Source organism: Gossypium hirsutum, chromosome D04, assembly GCF_007990345.1.
Source record: "Gossypium hirsutum isolate 1008001.06 chromosome D04, Gossypium_hirsutum_v2.1, whole genome shotgun sequence".
Classification (NCBI taxonomy): Eukaryota; Viridiplantae; Streptophyta; class Magnoliopsida; order Malvales; family Malvaceae; genus Gossypium; species Gossypium hirsutum.
This window is the reverse complement of record NC_053440.1, coordinates 39632941-39659741: the sequence shown is the minus strand read 5'-3', so window position 1 is coordinate 39659741 and position 26801 is coordinate 39632941. Positions and strand designations below refer to the sequence as shown.

General features: G+C 31.4%; 1 protein-coding gene across 5 annotated transcripts; it reads left to right on the top strand.

Annotated features, from left to right (window-relative positions):
• The first annotated feature begins 20870 nt into the window (after nt 1-20870).
• Nucleotides 20871-25773, top strand: LOC107899511 (cactin). Of its 5 annotated transcripts, none has more exons than XR_005912193.1 (14): nt 20950-21332; nt 21414-21505; nt 21761-21860; nt 21970-22041; nt 22158-22220; nt 22322-22462; nt 22792-22887; nt 23187-23471; nt 23560-23698; nt 23795-23937; nt 24018-24194; nt 24299-24565; nt 24683-24876; nt 25337-25773. XR_005912193.1 is itself a non-coding variant. In XM_016825245.2 (13 exons), exons 1-13 carry the CDS (start codon nt 20991-20993, stop codon nt 24800-24802), a joined length of 2037 nt encoding a protein of 678 aa, XP_016680734.2. In that variant the 5' UTR covers nt 20871-20990; the 3' UTR covers nt 24803-24993. The 5 variants fall into 5 exon arrangements, 2 of the variants coding, with proteins under 2 accessions (XP_016680734.2, XP_016680733.2); XR_001684705.2 differs by having other exon boundaries at nt 23792-23937; nt 25430-25773; XR_001684703.2 differs by having other exon boundaries at nt 23792-23937.
• Nucleotides 25774-26801: the final 1028 nt, after the last annotated feature.

Genomic DNA, 26801 nt, shown 5'->3' with positions numbered 1-26801 from the left:
TCTTCCACAGGTTTTACTCCTTTTGAGATTGTATATGGCTTTAATCCACTTACTATTTTAGATTTGCTTCATTTACCTTTGAATGACATTGCTAATTTAGATGGTGAAAGGAAAGTTGATTTAGTGAAAGAGATCCATGAGAAGGCTCGTAAAGCCATTGAGAAAAAGAATGAGTCCAATGCACATCGAGCTAATAAAGGGCGAAAGCAAGTCTTGTTTGAACCTGGAGATTGGGTATGGGTGCATATGAGGAAAGAACGATTTCCTTCTAAGAGAAAGAATAAACTTGATGCACGAGGAGATGGACGATTCCAAGTACTCGAGAAAATAAATGACAATGCTTATCGCATTGATCTTCCTGGTGAGTATAGTGTTAGTGCTACTTTCAATGTTTTTGATCTTTCTCCTTTTGAATTTGATGTAGGTTCAGATTCGAGGACGAATCTTCTTGAAGAGGGGGAGAATGATACGAGCCAAGGAGGTGACACTCAATGGGTTGTTTTTCCTAGTGGTCCAATCACTTGAAGCAAGGCACGACAATTAAAATCAAAGATGAATGCTTTTGTCCAAGACTTTGTTGCTACAAATTTAATTCATCATGTTCGTGACATTAACAAATACGAGAATGCAATTCACTAGACCAATCTTGGAATAGTGAAAGCCCATAAATTGGTGGATTAATCTTTTATGTATCTTATTATTATTATTTACTTAATTCTCATTGGTTGGGACACATCATTTATGAGTTAAGTAATTTTATTGGTTAGGTTATTATTTATTTATTTTCTTAGATAATTTTAAAGAGTTTTATTAGGATTCAATTACTCTTTAAAGAGTTTTTATTAGGATTCAATTACTCTTGTAATTTGCCTATAAATAGGCTTGTTTTCTACACATTGAAGGACATAAAAAAATAGAGTATTTGTTTTCTTCCAAATTTGTGTGAGGCAAATTTCTGAGAGTAGAGTGATTCTTCTCTTGCTATTTAGTTTGGAGTTTGTTACTTTCGAGGGTATTTCGGAGTTACAAATATTCAAATTTCTTTCCCGTTCATCGGTGTTTCTAGAGGTTCTTCTTCTAGGGGTTTCGCAGGAAGCCGCTCAATTATTGGCGTTTTTGGTTGCAAGTTAACCAAGGGTTCCATAGGGAAAATCTATCCTTTTATCATTATTATTATTTAACTAATTTTATTTATTCTCGTTTTTATTTCTAATTTGTGTTTCTCTTGTGTCTAGATATGGGGTTCCGCATCACTCACCTAATGCCACATATAGGCACTGACCACTGCCAAACATGCGAACATTTGACTATAAAATACCATACCAAAAATATATTAAATAAATTAGCAGTGTCCGTAAGTATACGAGTCAAATTATAATATAGATGTGTACAATGGAAATCAAGAAAGTATTTCGAGGATTGTACCTAAATGAGGACGAATTAAATCAAGAATTTAATTATACAATAACAAGTCTAAATAGTAATAATTAAAAATTATATTACGATAAACAATAAAATAGATAACAAACATAAACAAGATAAACTGAATTAAATAAACAAAAAATAAACAAACAACTAAATCAAAATAACATGTGGAAGATTAACTCGTTTCAGTGGTTGTAATTAACTTCTGGATTCGAGTTTAAGTGGAATTCATTATTAATTAACTAGTATTACCTCTCGACCTATACTAATTAACTAATCAACAGGTACACGCTTATCTCCCGACCTCACTTTTCTCACCAGAATAAATCATGATTTTCTTGGCAAACTTAACTCCCGGCCTCGTTTAACCTAGATTACTTTCTAGGGTCGCCACCCCTAGGGTTTAAGCACACATAATTTAAAACCAGCCAATTCCTATGGGAAAACCACATTCCTCCATTAACTGCTCCCATATCCACTCGTTAATCTCCCTAGAGACTTAGCCTCTCATGGATCTAGACACCATAACTTTTAGATTTAATTTAAACATGCAAGAAAACATAAATAAATTAAAATAAGAGAAAGGTTAAGAAATTTATCCGTGGGATGAATCAAATGTGCTTGGAGTTGTGAAATCTCTTAACAACGAACTGATCTTAATATTTGCAAAAGAATAATAAAATAAAACTACTAAATACTTAAATAGAAAAGACTTAGTTTCACATCGAACCTAGTCGAGAAGAACAAAGTATTTAGAAACTAAAAATAAAACTTGAATCTACTAACTATTGCTTCTAAAGGCTTGCTTACATATTAGCAATAACATTTATGGTTATAGAAATGTTGAAAAACCCTAATTAGGTATATTACAGGCCATAATCTTAGAAATTATTGATTGTGCGGATGATTTTACCCTTGTCAATTCTTGCCTCCTACGTTGAGACTTTTGTCGCGACATAGCCAAAGTGTGTCATGACATGACACCGATATGTTGAGCTTGGAGTTTAGGTTTCACGTTTTGTGTCTCGGGAAACTCGTGCTACACTTGGGTGCCATCCATAACGCTATTAGGCTACAAAATACACATCATGCACACTCAATAAGCATATTAAAACTACTTAAGGCCCGTATTGGTTTAATAGGTAAACTAACATTAATTCTAGTGTAAAAACGCTTATTTTGCACATAATTAAATCAAAGCTACGAAAACTGAAAATGCGATAATTAAATATAAAAAGACCAGAAAACAAGTTCCTTAATTACCAAAATGTACTAAAACTACCACCATATTTGGTAGCAAGTCAGACATCGAAATGCTTTTACATTCACTTCAAGTCCTTTTTAACAAAGTTTTTATAATTATATCCATCGTTCGCATTATGGATTTCATGAAACGAAGTAAAAAAATCCTTTATTAGTTAACATTTTCATAGAAAATTTTCGAGAAGGGTCATTATAACCTTCAATGTATATGTTTTCACATTATCACGTGTAAACCCCTATTTAGTGTACAAAATGGTTATTTTCACCTGTTAATTGTTAAAAGGCCATGATGACATATTAACTTACTTTCCATATTAATATCACATTTCTTACATAATCACACAAGTAAAATCATTATGACATATTTAATATTAAACTTAACTTTATAACCAATGCTTGTTTAGCCAAAATATCACAAACCATATTTTATTAACATTTTAATCCATGGAATTTACACATTTTCATTTCACAATAACTTTCATCTTTATTCTCCATTTTCATATTTATCACCCAAATTCATTATTTCCAACATTTAAAGTCATTGAAATTCCCCTACATTCATACACATACTTATTTCTGTATTAATATCACAATATCATTAACCCTCTAAATAAGTTAGAATAGGAAGATTTAAGGTATCCAAGGCTACTTACCTCTTGGACGCACATTTTCTCAAAATCAAGTCTCCATCCACCTAAAATCATCCTTACTCAAGCTTGGAAATCCCATTTCCCATCATTTCCTTACTTGTTCAAACACCAAAAATTCAGCTAATATTAACATTCAAGCTTCCCAAGTTTTCTCACACAACAAAACTCAAATACCAAGCTAGGAGAAGTAGAAAGATACCATTTCCTACCTTATTTAAGCTTTCTCTCTCTATCTTCAGCTTTCTCTCTCAAGACTCAACCAAACCTGTAACAACCTAATTTCCAATGGTGTCGAAAAAAATAGTTTTGGGACCATTTTTTCATAAGTCGAGCTCATGAATATTTAATTAAAATATTTACGGAGTTATTATATAATTGAATTAAATTTTGGGTAGTTAATTTAGCCAAATTGTGTTTAATTAGGGCCTAGGGACTAAATTGTAAAGTTTAATCGCTATAGATTTTTTATTAAAAATGAATTGAAGACTTAAATTGCAATTAACCAAAGGTCAAAATAGAAATTAGACCATATATAAACATTATAAAACGGACAGTATAATCATGTGATGATTAAATTAAATAAATTAAGTATTATATAATTAAACTAAAATTAATTAACTAATCTCACTATATAACTAAAATTGGGGAGAAAGAGAAAACTCATCTTATCCATCAAAATTGAAAGATAGAAAAGGAAGGGACGCCATTAAAGGGTTTCTTTCAAGCTTTTAACTTCAAATTTCAAGAAAGTCCTTAGTTATAGATTTGAGGTCATAAGAGCTTCATTTAGCTAGCCCATGTACTAATTTTTAAAACTATTAAAGTTTTAAAAGCTTCTTTTGTTGAGAATTGAAAGCTTTAGGTGTTAAATTGATAGAAATTAAGCTTAGTTTAAGAAAAGGACTAAATTATAAAGCTTAATTAATAGTTTTTATATTAGGGACCAAATTGAATAAAATGTAAAATTGGTAGTAGGAATAAGAAATAAGAGGTCCCTAGTGAGCAATGGTGAAATTGGATTTCAATCCGGAGCTTTAAATTAAAAGTTATGTTAGTTTTAGTTTTATGGACTAAATTGAATAAATTGCCAAATTTTTATAAATTGATAATTGATTAGGAATTGGTTGATTATTGATAGCGCTATATGTTTTATGTCAATCCGTAGCTAATATCGACCCAGATTCGTCAAAAGGGAAAGAAAAATATAAAGTCGTTGACGAATAACTTAGAATTTCTAGTTTCTATTTCTATGATTCAGGCCCAACTTATTTATTGCATATTCATTACCGGTTGCATTATGTGGTATTGAGGTGAGTTGGTAATGCTATTTAACTTGATTTACTATGATTGAGGTTGAATACCGAAATAGGGACTAAATTGAATAGAGTATAAAATTTCCAGTTTACTTGATATGAAATAGTGTTGAGATATGTTCTGTATGCTATGAATTTGTGAAATGCTAATGGATTGTAGATATTGGGATACAAATTGAACTATACATAATGAATTGGAAATTGAATACCCTATTAGTTATTAGGATCGAGTCGGATAAAGTTGGCATGTCATAGGATCAGAGTATTGAATAAAACCATCATTGCCGAGCAGTTCGGGGTGGCAGATATTATGCATTGAGTCATTATTGTCGGGCAACCCGGGGTGGGAAATTGGTTGAGTTGAGAAAACCATTGTTGTCGAGCAACCCGGGGTGGCAGATTTGTGTATCTATTCTAATTCTGTGTTGGTTAATAGGGTTGTAAATGATTGAATTACTTGATTGATATGTGAATGATATATGAGGTGGAAGTTTGATGTACGAAATGAATTGAAAACAAGCCTTAGAGGTCGATTGTGTGTTAATGAGCCGATAGTTTTAGAAATGATATAAATGTGGTATGAGATGAAAAACATGTGTATATATAATATGTTACAGATGAAATATGATGAATACAATTATATCTAGATACAGTGTTTGAAATGAATCAAGTAGTTTATGGAGTTGTTGGAAAATTGTTAACTTGTGTGCAATTTGATAAATTGGTAATCAAATTGGTAGTATGCTTGTCTTTGTGAAAATGGAAGAGTTTTACATAGAATAGTATGGAATTAGTTTAGAAATTGCATGTATGCATGTTGCATAAGTGTATTTACTTTATCTTAAATCATAGATTTACCACTGGGCATTATACTTAATGTACGGTTTGTTTTCTTTGTGCGTAGGTTAGGTTCAATTTGAGATCTCGAGCACCGACTTCAGCATCCAACCAACATCTCGGGCTCAACAAAGTTTGTTTTTTTCCGTTTTTTATTTTTAACTTGGCATGTACCTAATTGGTTGAGTCATGTTGAATGTGATGTCTAAAAGATGGTATATACATAAATTGTTAGGTTTGATATGTTTATACATATATGCAACTTAGAATTACCATAGGTTGATTAAGGTATGAAATATGAGATGGTTCATTGAATGCAGTGCATATATGAATTAAGCAAGTGGTTGACATGTTGTACTTGAGTGTTGTAAAGCTAATGATATGGTATATTGAATATGCATGTTTAGAACTTAGGTAACTTATGTTAACTAATTGATTTATAGGTATTATAACATTAGTAAATGGATATATATATGGTGTAATGATATCATGAATTGTTGCTTAGGTTTTGGTTGCGATGGTCTTTATGTTAGCTGAATTGATTGGTAAATGAATGGTAAAGTTGCAGGTTGTTTAGGAAGAAGAAATTGCAGAAACAGTATGTGACGTTACAACGTTGTTGCGACGAGAAAAGACCTATAATGTCATAGAAAGACGAGGAACCTCGTCGTCTCAACGAGGTAATACAATAGGTGATGTTGCGACGTCGAGTAGCCTGACGTCGTGACATGACAAACTATTTGGCGTCATCACAAAGTGAAAATGATGATGTCATGACGTTAACCCTGTATTTTGAAATGTTTACATTTCAGTCCTGATTTTATCTCGGGTTAACTTTAGAGCTTTCGTAAGCTCATATAAGACCTGAGAATGATTATTATTGTATTATTTTCTTATAATTCCTATTGTTGTATGCTTGATGATGTGAATTCGTATTAAATTTGATCATAGTTGCTTCAAAAATGAATATGGTACCTTATAGTTCATGCCCGGTAATCAGGTTGGATATAGGGTATTACAAAACCCTTGTTGAAAATAGAGAGATTGAAAGTGGAAATAACTTTAAGCGGTAGTTTTCCAAATGATTTTAACAAACTCTCAAAGTTTTGGTGTTCGATTTTTGAGAGATTTCAAGATTGAGAGATTTCAAGAAAAAGCAAGAAAAAAGAAAGAGAAGAAGAAAGCCTCCAAAAGAGATAGGGTGGTCGGCTAGTAAGCTAATGGGGAATGAGTTTGCTCTTTCTTTTTGCTAATTTAAAACACCAAAATATCCAAGTCAAAGTCTAATCAAATTTGTGACCTACAAATCATCCCTCCAAAATAATCTCATCCAATGGTTCATAATAATTCCCAATATTTAATCTCATCAAAATAATATTGATAATACTTAAATATTGAGAAATAACCGAAATACCCTTATATGACAAGATTACCATTTTGCCCCTTTTATCGCTTTGTATAATTTCTTCATAATAATAAGTATTTATCAAATCCAAGTCACAAATTTCACACCTATATCTTAATAATAATTCTTGGATGGTAAAATTACACTTTTACCTCTCTCTCGATAAAATGGAGAATTTACAATTTAGTCCCTATTATGTTCCAATTTGGTCCTCAAAAGTGATTTTCATCACATCAATACATACTCCAACTTATTATTATGCCATTTAATCAATAATAACCATAATATTAATTTTTATCAAAATTTCATTTTAGTCCTCAAACTTTTCCAAAATTTGTAATTTGGTCCTTTTGCCTCATTTCTACATCCAAAATGTTTTTCATTGATTTCCATCCCCAACTAGAAATTTATTTTCATAAAATTCCTTATTTGAATCATATTCCATCTTTCTCACAAATTTGTTGTATCTAATTCGAGAATAGTGCAAATGTCCCAACATAAATTTTTGGGGGTGTTACATGTTGCCATAGCCCTGACTGAGTATCATTAAAGATGTTTGTAAATGATTCCATTGCAAGCTTGCACCTCAAATTTATTGTATATACACCATCCTTACTAAAACACCATATTTGTTGGTCATTCGATCTATGTAAGCTAATAGGAAAGTGAAGAACTCGAAGTGTAAAATAAGGCCATAGAAGTCCATCCACAAATGTGGTATCCCGAGATATACCATCCACATGAAAAAAATCCTTGACTTTCATATCTCTAAAACTGGGAATAAGAATTGAATCAATATAGAAATTATTAGAATCACAAACCTAAGGATATTTAAAGATCTCAATGCTATCACCATCTCCCACCCGCCATAGAACACCTTTTGACAACAAATATTTGGCTTTGAAGAAGCTCCTCCAAACAAGCGAAGGATTATGAACTTCTACGACATCAATAAAACTAATATGCAAAAAGAATTTAGCTTTGAAAATCTTATTGGAAAGAGACGTTGGTTTTGAAATAAAACTCCACCCTTGCTTATTGAGCATGGCCAAATTAAATAGTGAAGGTTTTGAAACCCAAAACCCCCAATTTCTTCGGAATGCATAAATTATTCGATGAGGCTTGGTGGATTTTCTTTTGATAATAAGATTTCAAACCCTACGAAAAGGAATTCATCATTTTTAGTAGCACGTCACATATGTTGAGCGGAAGTAGGAATACACTCATGCAATATATGGGTAATGCTAGGGAAATATTTATTTTTCTTTTTGAGTTAAAAAATATTTTATATTTACATCTTAATGGGTTTTTTTTCAATATTTTCTCTTATTTATATAGTTATTACAATAAATTATTATAAAAAATTTAATATAAATTTTTATACTTTTAATATAAATTTTTTAATATAAAATTTTCTATACAAATTATTAGCCTTTGATAAAAGAATGAACTATTGAATTTTGAATTATTCAAATTGAATTAATCGAATCAACTCGAATTTTTTTTAATTTCGAGTTCGAACTGAGTTGAATTTTTTAACTCAAATAATTCGAATAAACTAAATATCAAAACCCTTTTACTTCCCTTCCCTCACCCCCTCAAACCCTTTTACTTTTCCCCAAAAAAATTACTTCCTCCAAACCCCCAAAACTTTTACTTCCGCCAAACCCCTCAAATTTTTTTTCCCTTTTGCTTTACCCCAAAACTTTTACTTCTATCTAAACCCCAAATTTTTTTTTTCGAATTTATGTCTACTATTTATATTATTGAATTAAATTTCATATTTTGTACTATTTATATTATTGAATTGTTTAATCATGCTGAATCTTTATCATTTTTTTGTTAAAATTGAATTATTGATGATGTCATAAAATATTCGTGTTAAAATTTTCTGTTGGTATCAATTTCACATTTTATATTTAAAATAATTTTTATTAAAAAAGCACATTCTTTATAGTTAATATATCTTTTTAATTTCAAAATACATGGTGACAAGAATTAGAAGATAATTGAAATAACTAAGCAAGTAAAGAAGCTAACCCATATATAAAATATTAATAAATAAATTATGAGGGGATGAAAGTTAATAACAAAATTGATTACGGTGGACAAAATTGATTATGGTGGGTGACAGTGGCTACAAGGACCCAAAGTCATTTTTTTTTAATTTAACTCAAACAAATATATTTGATTCAATTCGAATTCCATCTCACTCGACTCGATTCAAGAAAAGTTCAAATTGAGTTAGAATGATCAAATAAGATTCGTCAACTCGATTAACTCAAAATTTTTTCATTCAATTCGATTCGACCGAACACTCACCCTTAATCTTAATCAACAATATTAAAGCCTTGTTGCCAAAAAAAATTAAATGTTATTTAAATTATCATGCATGTGGGGTGTGCCTCGTATTCTTCTCTAATTAAACATTGCTATCTTTTCCCCAATAAAACTCTGATTATTCTAGGTATATTTTAGTATGATTAGAACTCTAATTTTAGCCTATTTAAAGAGTCTTTGTATCAGTGTTTTGATATGCCAATCAAAAACGTGACTTTTCTTTAGGGGGACAAGATGTAGCTGTATATGAGTTATTATGAAAGTTCCGTGATAATTATAGAGCATATTTTATACCCCTTTTGTGAGTGTTCTATGAGACTTAGGGTTTTGTTTACCAGTTTGCTCTTTGGGATTTTGAGTTTTGTATTCGGTAATGTACGTTTAGTACATTTAGGTTAATTTTCTTTATATTGTATTCTCATTTATTTTCTCATTTAGTAAAAAGTCGAAGCCTCCTTTGCTCATGGTTTTTTCCCTCATTGAGAGTTTTCCACGTAAAATATTTGTTTTCGTTCTTCTCCACTTTTATTATCTTGTTGTTTATACGGGACGATCTCCAATAAATTGGTATTAGAGCTAGTTTGTTTCCACAATTAACCCATTCAGAGATGGAAACAACAATGTTTAATATTGATAAGTTCGATGGCATTACAAATTTCAATTTGTGGAAAGTTCGAATGACGACAATTTTGATTTAATGCGATCTTGAGAAGGTCCTTGCAAAGAAGAAACCTGCAAACATGGATAAATCAGGATGAGATAGGTTAGATAAAAAGACTCTATCCACAATTCAATTATGTCTAATAAATAATGTGTTCCATGAGGTTTTGATGGAGAAAATGACATTCACCTTATGGAAAATGTTAGAAATTGCAACACCATATACTCGGCTCGGTAGTCGAGGCCGAATATCAGGATGCCACACCACCGTCACGCATCACATACATTATAAAATGTCACATTAATAGGCAATCGTCCTCTTTATTAGAATTCTTACAAATTTGTAAGTCAAGCGAAACATACTTCAAACAAACTTATAATATCCATTAAACATGCATTTGAGCCACTTAGTAAAATTCCAAAAAAAGTTGCGTAGGTATCGATACTGAAACAAATGTATCGATATTTCTCCTATATGGTATCGATACCGATTAGAAAATCAATATCAAAATAATATTCTATTTCTTGTCTAAAAATCAAACCCCAGAATTTATCGGTAGATTTATTAAAGTATCGATTATTTTACCCTGAGTATCGATACTCGTGGTAAGGTATCGATAGCAAATTACAATACTGACTTCCTGCACATCAAAATATCACAGAGGTATCGTTTTTATAACCCGAATATCAATACCTCTGCTTCAGACCACAAAAATAAAACACATCTAAGCATTTAATCCATTACAACAAATGTCTAATCAACATGCATCATTTACCTTTTTAAACCAATGTCGAAACGACCAAAATAACAGTTCAAAACATCAAAAACATGTCCGAGCAAGAATCAATATACCAAGGTCCATATGCCTATAGTTCCTAAGATTAATTAAGCTACAAAATATCCAAAACATCATGGCAAAATCATGCAACAATTCTACCACATTATTCAACGTCCATTGACCATATATACAATTCATGACACTTTAACATAGAAAATATTGAAACCAAAACTATACCAATGAGATAATTATAACATCCATCAAAATTTTTGGAAAACTAAACTTATAAAATATCATGAGGACCACAATAATAATTGAATAAAGTCTAACCACATTTCTTTATCCCCACATTTCAAAAACTAATATTAATACCACCTACGTAAATACTAAAGCCTAAATTGGATCACTTCCTTGGTATCCCTACACCGCTCACACTGCAAACGCTAAATATTTGCAATGGACAGAGAGAGTGAGTGAGCTTAAACAAGCTCTGTGAATGTCAGAATAACCACAAAGTATACACAACATCAAATGTTAAACAAGAGCATACTACAGCATGTTCACAACCATATTTTAACCATGCCACAATAACATATTCATGTTTCATTAATCCATAAAACTAGCATATACCCTCACGTACGGCTACACTCAACTCGTTTATATATATAATTCATTTAACAATAATTCATCAAGACTAAACAATGTATACATGTTTTAATAACTCACAAGTCAAGTTTATATATTCACATGCATTCACAAGTTAAATGATAATGACTCAAACCACAATTACATACGCAATTTACTATGAGAACATACTAACATTTTCATGAAACTTAAATAAACTCATTTAGCATATTATTCACATGTTTATAAATCCATCTCACATCGTATTATCATAATATATAAGATCATATTTAAACGATAATTTGGCACTTGAGGCTATGAAACATAAAAGTAGGCTCTATCACCACACATTGGATACATAGATCTCCAACACACCAATTGACTCATAGAATCGAACATATCCCAAAAAGTGAAGCATAAAGCTAGCACTCTCGAACACACCAAACATGTCCTGTTGAATGGAGCTTAGCTCACATTCCCTTATCTCTTCAACTTGTTATAGGGCCTCGAAGCCCAAAAACACAATACATATAGGTGAGTACTCACAATTCTATGTCATGCCAACTATATCCAATGGTTTCAAGAGACCACAAGGCCAAAATATCCATAATTACACATTTTTAATTACTGATTTAATGCACATCATCTATGTTCATATTCATCAATTTACATCACAACTTGTACATAATGCATGCTTATCAAATTCACATTTAATTACACTTTAAGTGCCACAATAATGCTCATTGACCCATCACATATCTGACCACATATGTGTGCATTAAAATCAATACTTCATATATCATATACAAGTATTCTTACATATTACCTATCATAATAATATCACATTCCACAATTTAACACATATGTACTTACCAAAATTCCACTCACTTCCACTGCATATTTACCTTATTAGCATATCATTATCACTGTCATTTGGCATGTATATCATACCCACAACACAACACAATTCACAATAGTCATCACATACATCTCATATTACAATATTGTATCATAAGAATCAATCCACAATTATTTACATAATCACATAATTTGCCAAAATAAGGCAATGGAAAAAGAAGGCTTACACTCGGAACTTAGGATAGGGGTTTAGGCTATTCCTAAGCCCCTAATTAACACTATGAATCGTGTCTACAAGTAGTGATTCCAAACACTCACTGTTTGCGTTTTCACCTAATCGCCGAAAGTTTAAACTAGCTTTTCCTTCCCTTTATCTTTACTCGTTGAAGGTCCTAATGATTGTGAAGCTTCAACAAGGTAAATCACACAACAACACATTCAACAATTAGCCAAATATTCACTTCAAACAATTAAAACACAAGCCTAAGCTAAACTCTCTTGTAATCGAAACCTTCGACATAACAAACTTGAATTTCAATTATCTCGATCTATACTTAATATTTTTGCGTAAAACTGATTCCGTTCATCTAATTATTCACCTACGACTAATTCTCAATCTTTAAACTACTCAAAACTACCCAACTCATGGTATTGAAATTTTTGACATGTTTATGGAAATTTTCACGAAAATTTATTAAAACATTGGAAATCTTCAACGAAACTTTAAAATAAGTTTAGAAACCTTCTAATCATGTCAAAACTAATTGAAAAACACTTTGAAACCATGTTTTTACTTAAAATCCTAGAATCCACCATTAATGACCCAATTTTCGCTTTTATTTAAAACATGCGATTTAACGGCTAAAAACTCAATTTAAAGGATCTAATAACATAAAAAAACTAATAAGGAATCAAATCGTTACCTTAGTTGATGAAAAAATGAGCATTTTATAAAAAACCTGAAAAACCCGAAAACTCAACAATGGGTAAATCTATGGTGTTTTAAGTGCTTTTCTTGAAATACTATGGAGGTTTATTGATTGGGTGATGATAGAAATTAAATGAATGAAGTTTAGGAATCAAAATTGAATGAGAGGAGCTTTGGAATGCAATGGACGACAAAACAAAAATATGGAGATGAGACTAACGTGGGTTTCATAAAGATGATGGAGAAAAATAGGGTGAAAATTAAAATTTGGTTTAATTGCCTTTTAAAAACTCATAATTTAGATCCTTTCACAAATTAGTCATTATTTCAAAATTGAAATTATTTTGAACATTATTTTCAAAAATTAATTTAATTTTCAAAATGCCATAGACAAAAACATTTCCAAATACCATGCTAACAAATTCCCGAGCTCACTAGAGCTAAAATCCCTAAAATACCCCTAAAACTCCTAGGCCCAATTTTTGGGTGGTACAGAAATCCTTTACACGACAAAGTCTCTATCTAACAGATTGGTGCTAAAACAACGATTGTACACGTTCTGCATGAATGAAGGTGAGCATCTTAAAGATCACATTAGTCAATTTATTACTTTTTGAATGATTTAAAGAATGTTAAAGTTTAGATTAATGATGAAGATCATGCTATACTATTATTGTGCTCTTTACGCCATTCATACATGTTTTTTAGGGAAACCCTGATTTATGGTAGAGATAATTTCTCATTCGAGGATGTGAAGGATATCTGTTGAGTAAAGACAAACTCAATAATGAGTTTGGTTTAAATAGAAAGTCAGATAGGTAAGTCTCGATTTTGGTAGCATCAAGGAAGCGAGACAAGAGATGTCACTATTGTAAGAAGTTCGGTCACATCAAGGTAGATTGTTACAAACTATGTAACACCCCTAACCTCTTTATGTTATCGAATTAGGGTCACGAGAATTACTAACAATTCAATACAATTATAATCAATCATGCTATTTTATTCCAAATCAGCGTAAAAATATTCTTATAGGCCTTAATTTGAGTCTATATTACCCTAAAAATAATCTATGAACAAACAATGACTAATTTGGAACAATTCTAAAAGTTTTAGGGCAATACCAAAAATACCTAGAAACAGGGGACAAATGGCCATGTGAAACACTCAAACTGTGTAATTTTTGAAATTGAGACACACGGCCGTGTCCTAGCCCATGTCCTTGTCCGTGTAACTCATTGACTTGAGACATACAACCATGTCTCAGCCTGTGTCTCTACTCGTGTAACTCACTAACTTGGGTCACACGGTTGTGTCACAAACCATGTGTCAGCCAGTGTGGAAACTACACCTATACTATTTTTTAACATGCTTAAGGTACACGCCCATGTGTGACAAACGGCTGTGTGATAGAACGTGTCTCAGGCCGTGTGCACTTAAATGTACCTTAAAACTCAAGTTTACCAAATTGTGATTACTTGGGCACTAAGTAACCATTTCACCAGCCATTTAACCTACTCAAAACACAATTAAATGTGCTCAATTCATACCAAAACAATCAACTTAAGTGCCTAACTAATGTACCTTATTGTTACCACCATTTATATCATCAAATATCAATAATACATCAACCATTCAAGACTTTCATTCATACCAAATTTGCTAATATTGAACCAACATATAGCTACTTAAGATATCAAGCTTTAAGCTACAAACACATACCAAAACCTTAAGTCAAACTATCATACCAAATATATTGCTTCAACCACAACATATATATACAAATGACCATCACTATACTTGAAACCCAAAATAACATCATATTAACAAACCAACTATCAACCAAAGACTTCCTAGGTACATGTCGTTAAAAATTAAACATCACCACACTTGAGTATGGGATCGTTGTTGGATGTTGAGTCGACGGTAAGCTAAAATGTACCTAACCTACGCACGAAAAACCAAACTGTACGCTAAGTATAACTCAATGGTTTTTTATAATCCAAACAATTTAAACTTGATATGAATAGATAAGACATAAAGATGTAATGAGTAATGTCATAAAATATATGTATCAATTCAATGATGCCAACTTACTCATTTTATATTCACATTCAATAGAGTTCACAAATTTTAGTACAAGGAAACAATCTTTCATATGGCATTTGAGAAACCAATTCATTCAATGGCATGTTTCATCTCTACTTCCAATTCATGATTTCATTTCTCATATTTCAATCTATATTCACATCAATCTACCATTTCATATTACATTTCATATCTCATTTCCAGCTCTCAACCAAGTCATTTCAATATCGAACACATCGATCTTATCGTTTATTTTCCCTATTAACACGACTCAGACTTAAAAGGATACACGAAGGATCCAACCAATACACAAGTTTAGCACCCAGTGCTTCATCGGATAAATCCGAAGTAATAATTATGCTCAGTGCTATATAAGTTGACACCTAGTGTCTCATTAGTTAAACCGAAACAAATTGGCACCCACTGCCGCATCGACTCGAAGTTGAAGAAATCCCTGAACTCTTCCTATCCTATGGCATGCCATCTATATTCGACTCAGTCTGAAACAGTTAATAGGGTTTCATTTCACTTTTCAATTCATCCAATGTCCAAATCTCATATATGTACATTATCACATATAGACATATATTCAATTCAATATTCAAATAAGCAACACATTTCATGATATACAAAATTTGTACACTTAAATAAATTATGGAATCAATTCAACCCAAAGTACAAAAGTTCTTACCTCAATACTTACTATACACAACTATTCAATAGGCAACAATTTATAACTTAGTTCGGATTATAGAAACACAAACTGTATATTCTGAGCTACCCTACGTCGACCTTGTCATTCCCTTTCTTATTAGAAGATTCCGGGACGACATTCACTATGGAATAAAATAATTATAATAGATTAATAATACACAACTCAATTTTCATTAAACTTCAAATGTTACACCATATTTTGCTCTCTATTTTTTCTACCCCTTAATTTTTAATTTTTCTTAATTTAGTCCCTATTGCTCAAAATCAACAATTAATTTCTCTATTTAGTCCCTTTCCACTTCTAATTTTAAAATTTATCAAATTAACCCTTAATACTTAAACTACTCAACAATAACAACATCTAAAATATTTAACAATACTAAAAATTATGACATGAGTCGGGTAACTTTAAGTACCAGGATTCTAAAAACATAAAAGTTACAAGAAAATGGCTAAATTACACTAACCAATTTGAAGTTGGAAGGTTAAAACTCCTAAGTGCCGTGCGTTTCTTTCTCAATTGCTTTATTCTTCTCTCTTTTGATTTTGCATGAATAAAGTCTCACACCTTCCACTTTCATTCTTATTTTATTGATTTGTTTTCATTTTATTTATTATTATTATTATAATATTCATTCATTGAAGTTAACTTAAATCATAATATATAATATATACAACATGATATTAATTGTTTTTAACCTATGACCGTTCACTTTAAAAGAAACAAATGTATATAATTGTTACTTTAGTCCTTTTATTTATTTCAATCTATAATTCAACTTTTAACTCTTACACAATTTAATCTCTGTATCTTAATAACTCCTAATTTTACAAAAATTACTTATCCAAAATTTAATTTTCCTCTAAAATAACTCTGTAAATGTTTAAATAAAAATATTTACGGGTCTAATTTACGAAAATGGAGTGCCAAAACTACACTTTCTAACATCGCTGACTATCGAGTTGTTACAAACTATGAAATAAAAGGGCTACTGAGAGCAATGAGGAAGATTTAGTTGGTGCTAATTTGGCCAATGACAAGGGTGATGATTTTTTGTTAGTGTCAACAAGTGAAAACTCCCAGCTTATGTTTGAGTGGATCCTGGATTCAGGGTGTTCTTTCCACATGTGTCTCAAAAAGGATTGGTTCTCCACGTCTAGTTTAGTTGAATGTGGAGTTGCGTGCATGGAGAATGGTTCACCTAGTAAGGTAACTGATATTGGTACTGTTTAGATCAGGATGCACAATAGGACAACTAGGACATTGCCCAATGTGAGGCATGTGCCTGACTTAAAGAAAAATCTCATCTCCTTGGGAATTTTAGACTGAAATGGTTGTAGAATTAACATCGAGTCAAGCGACATTAAGGTATCCTATGGGGCTCTCGTTTTGACGAAAGGTAAAAGGATTGACAATCTTTATTTCTGAAAGGATCAATGGTGACTGGTGAAATAGGACAACTCTCATCTATTAAGGAGTCGAAGTTGACTTGTTTGAAGTTGAGACAATTTGGTTATAGGAGGGAAAAAAGTATGACCGTCTCGTATAAGAGAGGTTCTCTTTTGGATGCAGGTTTTGAAAATATAAGGCATTGCGTTTGTGGAAATCAGACCCGGGAAAAGATAATTTTACTAAAACGATAAAAACGAAGAGTACAAAAGATAGAGATAAAACTAAACCCCGAAACCCGAAATAAGAATTCTTAAAATGTAAACACAAAATTCTCTAAAAGTTCGTAAAAGCTAATACCTAAATGTGTAATGAGTTATTTCTCTAAGGTGGGAAAATGACCTATTTATAGGCTAAATTTATAGGTCACATAATATTAAAATAAACTACATTAATAAGATTTTAAGTGGGAAACTAATTTAAAAGAATCTACACTAATCAAAGTTTAAGTGGTAAACTAAAAACAAAGTTTAACTGAGAGAAAAAAGTAAAAAAAATATGAGGCATATCTCCACAATACAAGTGTAATTAAGTTTTTAAGTAGTATACTTTATCAAAGGAAGATATTTTTGAAAGTTTAAAGAAATTACTTTTTTTTTAGTTTTAGTTTTTATTTTTAATTGAAAGAATTACTTTTTTTATTGTTGTGTTAGGGAATTACTTTTATATCATCATCTATATCTATATTACATATTAAACCTTTGATTAAGTTGATATCATGAATCAACTAAATATCAATTCAATTGAGTAATGACTAAAATACCACTGCTTTACAATGTAAAATATATTATTTTGTGTAGTGACCCAAAATTCACGGGCATCGAAAAAGAGTAGTATCGAGCCTCCGTCTTAGAAAATTGAACCTGTAGATAATTATTAGAAATATTTATGAGTCTAGTGGTGTATCTAATTATGTTTTAATTAAGTAAATTTATCCTAATTTAGAGTAATTAGTAAGAAGAGACTAAAGTGAATAAAGGTTAAAAGTCCAATTATAGATTAGAAGGAAGAAATAGGAACCAAATAGGTAAATAAGCCAATGGCTTAAGATTAGGCGGCAATACATGGAAAAATCTTAGATTTTTCTTGATTTATATTATAAAAATATTATTTAATTAAAATATTATAAATTATATTAATTAAAGTTAAGATATTATATTATAGGAAATAAATAAGATGAAGATAATTGTATGGTGATAAAATAATACATGTGTAAAATATATAAAAACACACTTGTAATAAAATAAAATATTTTCTTATAATTTAAGTAAAAAATATTTGTGAATTAAATATTATTATATTATTATTATATATTGTTATTATTATTAACTAATACATAAAAGAAAAGAAACAAAAGAAGAAAAGAAACAAAAGAAGAAAAGAAACAGAGACCATTCAAAATAGGGGAAGGAAAAAGAAAGAAAGAAAAGAAAAAGGAAAAACTATGGTTTAAGGATTTTAGCTTTAATTTGCTAATAAAGAATTCGAGGTATCGGCACAAAAAGGGAAGGAGAAGGTCGTCGAGGAGTAACTGCGAAATTCGGGTTTGTATTATTATAATTCAAATTATTTATTATTTTAATGTTAAATTTAAATTATGTGTATGGTAAGCAAATAATAAGGTAAGTGAAATATAAGGTAAGTATTATTATTAAGTTGAAAGAAATTCAATTGAATAATGGATATATGTGTGGAATTGAAATGAATATTGACTTGAAAATGGAAAATTAAAATTTAATTGAAATGTGAATTTGAAAAGTATGTGTTGGTATTGAATTGTGTTTTGATTAGTGAATGAAAAAGTATATTTGATATTTAAAATGAATTCTTGAAATAAAGGTGAAAATTGGATTGTGAAATTGAAATACCCTATTAACTAGACGGACTGAGTCTGGATATAATTGGCATGCCAAAGGATTTGGAAGAGTACGGGATTTATCGGCTTTACTGATCAGGCACTTTATGTGTCGTACATCAGGCACTTTATGTGTTGTATCTCAGGCACTTTATGTGTCGTATCAGGCACCTCGTGTGTCATTTCAGGCACTTATGTGTCGTATACTAATCAGGTACTATGTACCATTTTAGGCACAATGTGCCGTACTGGTGTGTTTGGGTTGGAATCCGTGTATCCGTCAAGTCTAGATTGTTAATAAGGTGAATAATTGAAATGAGAAAATCAAATGAATTTGATCGATTATAGTATTGAATATGAGGAAATTTAAAATTGTGGATTGAAATTGAGATTGAAAACAAAAGGCATGAACTTAATGTTCAAGTAGTGATTGAAATTGTTACATGTGATATGTGATTGAAATTGAAGAATAGCTATAAATTTTATTGTTATTGTTAATTGATGAAAGTTTAAAAATTAATTAATAATTAAGAAGATGGATAGTTACATGCTTGGTAATTCTATTTCTTTATTGCTATTATAATTTGAATTATGGTAATACTACGGAGTGTAAAATACTCAGCGTACGGTTGTTTCTATGCGCAGGTTAAAAAGGAGTCAGAGTCTCGGTTCAGCATCCAGGACAATCCCGACTCCAGCATAAAGATTTTGGTGATGTTTTCTTCCTTTAAGTGAAAGTGGCATGTACATAGGGATTATAATGGTTATTTTAGTATGTTATATAATTTTGTTGTAAAGAAAGATATTTGGTGTTTTGACGATTAAATTAGTAAAATGGTAGAAATTGTTTATGGCATTGGTATTGAATTGGAATGGCTTGAATAGTTGATGAACTAATTAGAAATGTTAATAGGGTTTTCATTAATTAAGTTGTTAAGTCAATATGTCAAGTATGATTTAAGTATATTTGAGTATATAAATGTATTGGTTGAAATACTGAAATTGGTTTGGTTGCGATTTGAAATTTACAGGGAAGGTTCAATAATTATAAAGAGGTTATATTGATTTTTTTAAATGAAGCCAATTAATATAAATTTATATGAATTTATGATTCTTTTATATATGTTTTTTATTTATTTAAGAATTATTTGTAAATTGTTCGAAATGTCCGGTAATGCCTCGTAACCTTGTTCCGGCGACAGTTTGGGGTTAGGGGATCTTACATTTTGAAGGTGTTCTTGTCTCTTTAACTCTTTTACATAAAAATATAGAAAAATACACACATAATAATATTTGAATATAAGACTATTTTTCAATATATTTACTTTGTCATTTTAACTAAAGCCTCATTTGATTTTTATATCAATTTCTTTTATAAATGTATTTGTTACATAATTCTGTTTTCACCCATCTCATGAACGTGACATAATTTAGTTATTATTTAAACCTATCCAAGTCACAACTCAATCAAAAAATACCAAAAATCTATTTCTTTTACAAAAGATTTAAACTTAATGTCTTAATTTTAACATTTCTTTATTTCAACTAAAGCCTTATTTAGATTTCATCGATGAATAGATAAGAAGTGATTAAATTAATTTTAAAAATTTTTAAATATTTTAATAATTTATTTGATTTGGACAGATAAACCCATAAAAGTAATTGGATTAGTAACAGTTGGTTTGAGCAGTCTGCGTCCAAAAAGAAATGGCAAATTCCATAAATATAAAGGTTAAGTTTTTAAAGTCGGTTAAACCCGACCCAGGGCGGGATCCAAAATTTATTTTAATAGCTGGACGTTGGTATGCAAATCAAAAACCCTATCCTAATCATGGCAGGAAGTAGTCGAAGCAAAAGAAGATCTTACGACGACTCGGCTTCCGAGTCTGAATCAGACGAAACCGACAGCGGAGATTCTTCCCCCGACAGAAGATACCGCAAACGCAGCAAGGATAGAAGCCGTCGCAGTAAAAGCAAAAGCAGCCGCCATAGCCGTAGCCGGAGCCGTCGCGGTCGTGATTCCGAAGAGTATTCCGGTGATGATAGCGATGGAAGCGATCGAGGACGTAGTAAGAAGAAGAGATCTTCTAGAAACATCACGGAAGAGGAAATTGCTGAGTATATGGCAAAGAAAGCACAAAAGAAGGTTTTTTTTTGGCTTTCCTTCGATTATTTCGAATATTTTGGATTTCTTTTTTGTGAATTAATAGTTCAATATTTTAATTAGGCAATGCGAGCTGCGAAGAAATTGAAAGCACAAACAGTATCGGGTTATTCAAATGATTCAAATCCTTTTGGCGATTCGAATCTCAACGAGAAGTAAGTTTCTTTTCTCAACTTTTTTCTTTTTCTTATGAATGACTTATTGTTAAAAGTTTAGAGTGTTCGAACCTGGAAAATTATAAGAAACTCAAAATTTACTGAGTAATCGTCGCAATTAAAGTTCTTGCTCTATCTTTTATCAGGCACTTATAGATAATATCTTCTGGGATTGAATGCTTCACTAATCCAGTGACTGAATTTGTGTGATAAATAATAATATCTAATACAAATGGGATTGCATGTGGTCTTTAGATTTGTTTGGCGGAAGAAAATCGAGCGTGATGTTTCCCAAGGGGTGCCATTGGACACGTTTTCAGTGAAAGCTGAGAAGAAGAGACAAAAAGAGAGAATGGTAAGGTGGTATAGGTTAAGATTATTTTTGTGTAGTATTAATCATATAATATGTGAATGTGGAATGAAATCCATTGTTTCATGAATGCTTATACAAATTCACATTGCAGGCTGAGATTGAAAAAGTTAAAAAGAGAAGGGAGGAAAGGGCACTTGAGAAAGCACAACATGAGGAAGAAATGGTAAAGTTTGGTTTCTTGAAAAGCATGGTTGTGACCTATTGCAAAATTAAACTTTATCTGGGGCTTTCTTGGTTGATATTAAATGTTTTTTGGTTTATTAACCTCTGTTCCCGCAGGCTTTGCTAGCTAGAGAACGTGCTAGAGCTGAGTTTGACGATTGGGAGAAGAAGGAGGAGGAGGTATGGTGCTGAGTGTCCTTTTTTCTTTCTTTTTTTTTGTTGATACTTTTTTTTTCTGTTCCTTTATAGTTGGTTAGGATAGTAACATGTGCTATCTACAGTTCCATTTTGATCAAAGCAAAGTCAGATCAGAGATTAGATTGCGTGAAGGCCGTACAAAGCCTATTGATATTTTGTCCAAGCATCTGAATGGCTCTGATGATATGGATATAGAGCTAAATGAACCATACATGGTTTTCAAGGTATATCTCCGTCTGTTGTTGTTTCCCTTGTACTTGACACCTTTTAATGCCTCTAGCTTTCAATTTTGATCATTTTAAATATTGTTTTATTGAAGATCAGTTTGCTAAATATAGTTAGATTATGGGAATTTTCTTTTGTTGGTCATATTATAGTTTCATGTTGTTTGATTTGTTTGTTGGACCTCAGTTTAATGGACCATAACTGTGTACCGACCCTCTGCACTTTGTAATCATAAGTAGTTCAGTGCTTTATTGTTATCAACATTTTATTATTCATTTGTCTCATTTGTGATTATCATTGATCTTGGTGTCTGATGTTTCTGATTCAGGGTTTGACGGTTAAAGAGATGGAAGAGCTTCGTGATGACATCAAAATGCATCTTGATTTGGATAGGGCAACTCCAACACACATAGTTTACTGGGAGGTATTGCATTTTCCCTCTTTGTTCCCACTGGGTGCAGAGTACAGAGTCTACTGTCTTTGTGTTCCACTGTGTCTATTGCAAACTCAATTTCTAATTTAATTTTGCTTATTTGAAATTTCCATCTTGTGCACTCTCGTATATTTGTATAATATAAGAGCCCTGGATAAAAGAAAATGCCTGAAAATGATTCACATTGCTTAATTTAATTGATTGAAGGGTTGTTTTTGGGGATAAGTAGTAAGAATATATATTCTTTCTCCCTAAACTTTGACAAAATCTTGGTATGTTAAATTTCACAGGCACTTATGGTGGTATGTGATTGGGAGCTAGCTGAAGCCCGGAAGAAGGATGCTCTTGATCGAGCTAGGGTGCGTGGGGAGGAACCTCCAGCTGAGTTGCTAGCAGAAGAAAGGGGACTGCATTCTACTATTGAAGCAGATGTCAAGAATCTTTTGGAAGGGAAGACCCACCGTGAGCTGGAGGCATTACAATCCCAGATTGAGTCACAGATGCGAACTGGCACGGCAAAAGTTGTCGAGTATTGGGAGGCTGTTCTTAAACGTCTTCATATTTTCAAAGCGAAGGTAATCCTGTCTAGATATTCTTCATGGTAATATTTGGTCAATTCACGGTGTTTATCTGGGACTTATGCGTTAATTTATGTGTTAACAGGCCTGTTTGAAGGAAATACATGCTAAAATGCTGCGTAAACATTTGCAACGCCTTGAGCAACCTTCAGAAGGTGAAGATAGACTGGAATCTGATAATGGTTTAAGACCTGTGGAGGAGGCCAGTGATCATGTTGAGAAAGGTTTGTGCTTAATCATGGCCTCAAGGGGATATGGTGGCTTCATTTTTAGATTTCTGAACCTTGGACTATTTGCTAATTTTCTTTTTCCCTCAGTAGATGCTGAAACATATTCTCCGGAACTGATGATACAAGAAGAGACTCATGAGGTGGAAGAAGAGGCTGGATCCTTTTCACCGGAACTGTTGCATGGTGATGAAAATGAAGAAGCTATTGACCCAGAGGAGGACAGGGCTATATTGGTAACTCAATATCCATATTGCCCCTTGATTTGAATGGTAGCTAAGGAGTCTTTGTGGCTAACAATGTTTCTTGTTAACAGGAAAGGAAACGTATGGCTGTGTTAGAGGAGCAGCAAAGACGGATGCAAGAAGCTTTGAAATCGAAACCTGCCCCTTCAGAAGATAACTTTGAGCTAAAAGCCATGAAAGCTATGGGAGCAATGGAGGAGGGTGATGCAGTATTTGGCTCTGGTGCTGAAGTTAACTTGGACTCGCAGGTACCTTAGAAGCACATCCCATTTTTATTCAAATAAATTTAGGAATTTTGCAGTTTGCCGCCTTCTGTTAGTCTTTTGAAATCAACTAATATGTATTGGTGCAGGTGTATTGGTGGCATGATAAATACCGTCCTAGAAAACCAAAATATTTCAACCGTGTTCACACTGGATATGAGTGGAACAAGTACAATCAGACCCATTATGATCATGATAACCCTCCTCCCAAGATCGTGCAAGGATATAAATTTAATATCTTCTACCCTGACCTTGTTGACAAGACAAAGGCTCCCGTATACACTATTGAGAAGGATGGTAATAGTTCAGAAACGTGCATCATAAGGTTTCATGCTGGACCACCCTACGAGGACATTGTAAGTTAATTTTATATATAGCCTTTTCTCGAGAAAATTACTGATCCATCTGCAAATGTTATTCAGAATGTTTTTTTTCTTTTAGTAAGTACTAACTCATTTGCAATTGCCCTACAGGCATTCCGAATTGTAAACAAGGAGTGGGAATATTCTCATAAGAAGGGATTTAAATGCACATTCGAACGTGGAATTTTGCATGTATATTTTAACTTCAAGCGATATCGCTACCGTAGGTAATATGTGGTTGATTTTACAACAACTTTGCAAGCTGCAGCTGCCTGCCATGAAATTCTACTCGGACAACCGTTAAGGTAACTTCAGGATTTTGTTGTATTACTAAAAAACAAAGAAGAAAAAAACTGTGAATAGGAACTTTTCTCATATTTTAACCTGTAGTGTTTTCCTCAATGCTTTCAATTTATGACCAATATATTTGCCTTGGTCTCTGGCACCATACTTTTCACACTAAAATATTGCACTTGGAACATTAAAATGGTCACTCATAGTCTCCTTGGAATTTGTTATGGAATTGGGACTCTTAGATTAGAGTTGTCTCTCAACGTGTTTTTTAGATTAGAGTTACTTGTCTCTCAACATGTTTTTTCTTTGTTTCGTAAACTTTGGCTTTGAAATTTAATATTTCCATAGTTAAAATATACGGTGCATTTTCTAAGTGAACAGCTTTTTGTAAAAACAAAATCTTAATATCCTTTTTGCCTAATTAAGTAGCAAAGTGGTTTTTGATTAACTAAACTTGGCATGGTTTTAAAGTGAACAGCATCAAGACTTTACGAGACTGTGAGGGAATTATGGTGGTCGCCATTAGCCTAAGCTTGTTTAGAGTTGTGTGTAAATGTTGTGCAGGTGTTAGTATGCAATCAAAGCTTTGTTTGAACTTTGGAGGTTGCTTTTTGTCATAAATAGAAATGGGTGATGTGAAGGCAATCAGACTATTATTATTATTATTATTATTATTATTATTATTATTATTATTATTATTATTAGATTTAGTTGGACAGGAATGTAAGTGGGTCATATGATATATGAGATGGGAAAGCCAAATAACTTGCTCATGAGATTGGTGAGCATGTATGTCTAGTAACCTAAGTTTAACTAGCGTGTATTTAGTGTGCATTTATACGTATGGCTTTAGCCATTCCATAGCTAATTGCCGATAAAGATATCAGAAATCCTCATTTTGGATTGCATTTTAGTTTTTCTAGATTAGAAATTTTTTAAACTAACAAGTCTAAAGGATCAAAAACACCTTAATAACAAATTTTAAAAAATCAATTGAACTTTTTTAAAATTATTAAATAAATCATAAAAAATTTAAAATACAATGATTATAAGATTTTTAAAAATTTTTACATTTACATTCGGTTGATATTGTTAGTTTCGATAATATAAATCTGTTTATAATTTTTGTGATAATTTTTAAAATTTAAAAGGGATTAATTGATTTTTCTAAATTTGTCGGTAAGGCCTTTTAACCTTTTTAGTTTTAAAATTTTTTAATTTACTTCTGATAAAATAGTAGGGATTAAATTGAATAAATGTGTAAAGGTTAAGGGTTAATTTGCTATTATATTTTATATGTAAACCTCATATTTTTTAATTGAGGGGTTATATTGCTCACTTATCTAATGTACATATGTACATGGGTTAATTTGTTTTTTTCTTTTTTCATTTTTTTCTTTTTTTGTTTTTTCATTTTTTAGTAGATGGATTAAAATGTAATCTAAGATATATTAAGGGTAAAATGTAATCTAAGATATATTAAGGGGATTTGTGATACTTTCTACCTTAATTGCTTTTATGTGTGTATACACAATCAGGGTGTGCAAAAAACAATTTAAACCGAAATGAACTTTTGAAAAAAATTGGTTTAATCAACTCTAATGCTCGGTTTAATTGATTTATTTAGTCTATTTTCAATTTTAATATTTTAAATCAATTAAAATTTTGATTATTAAACTCGTAATTTATCAACATATCCAAAATTAAAATATATACTCAAATACCCATTAGATTAAAATGTAAATTTTAAAGGGATAACATAATTTTTTGCCCTTAAATTTGGCCACTAAATCTATTTTGATACTTATATTTTGTTTTTTTTTCATGAATTTGACAACCAGATGTATTTTGATATTTGAACTTGGATTTTGTCAAGATGTGATCAGTATTATTGAAAAATGATTTGGTTGGATGGATTGAGAATTGATTGATATAA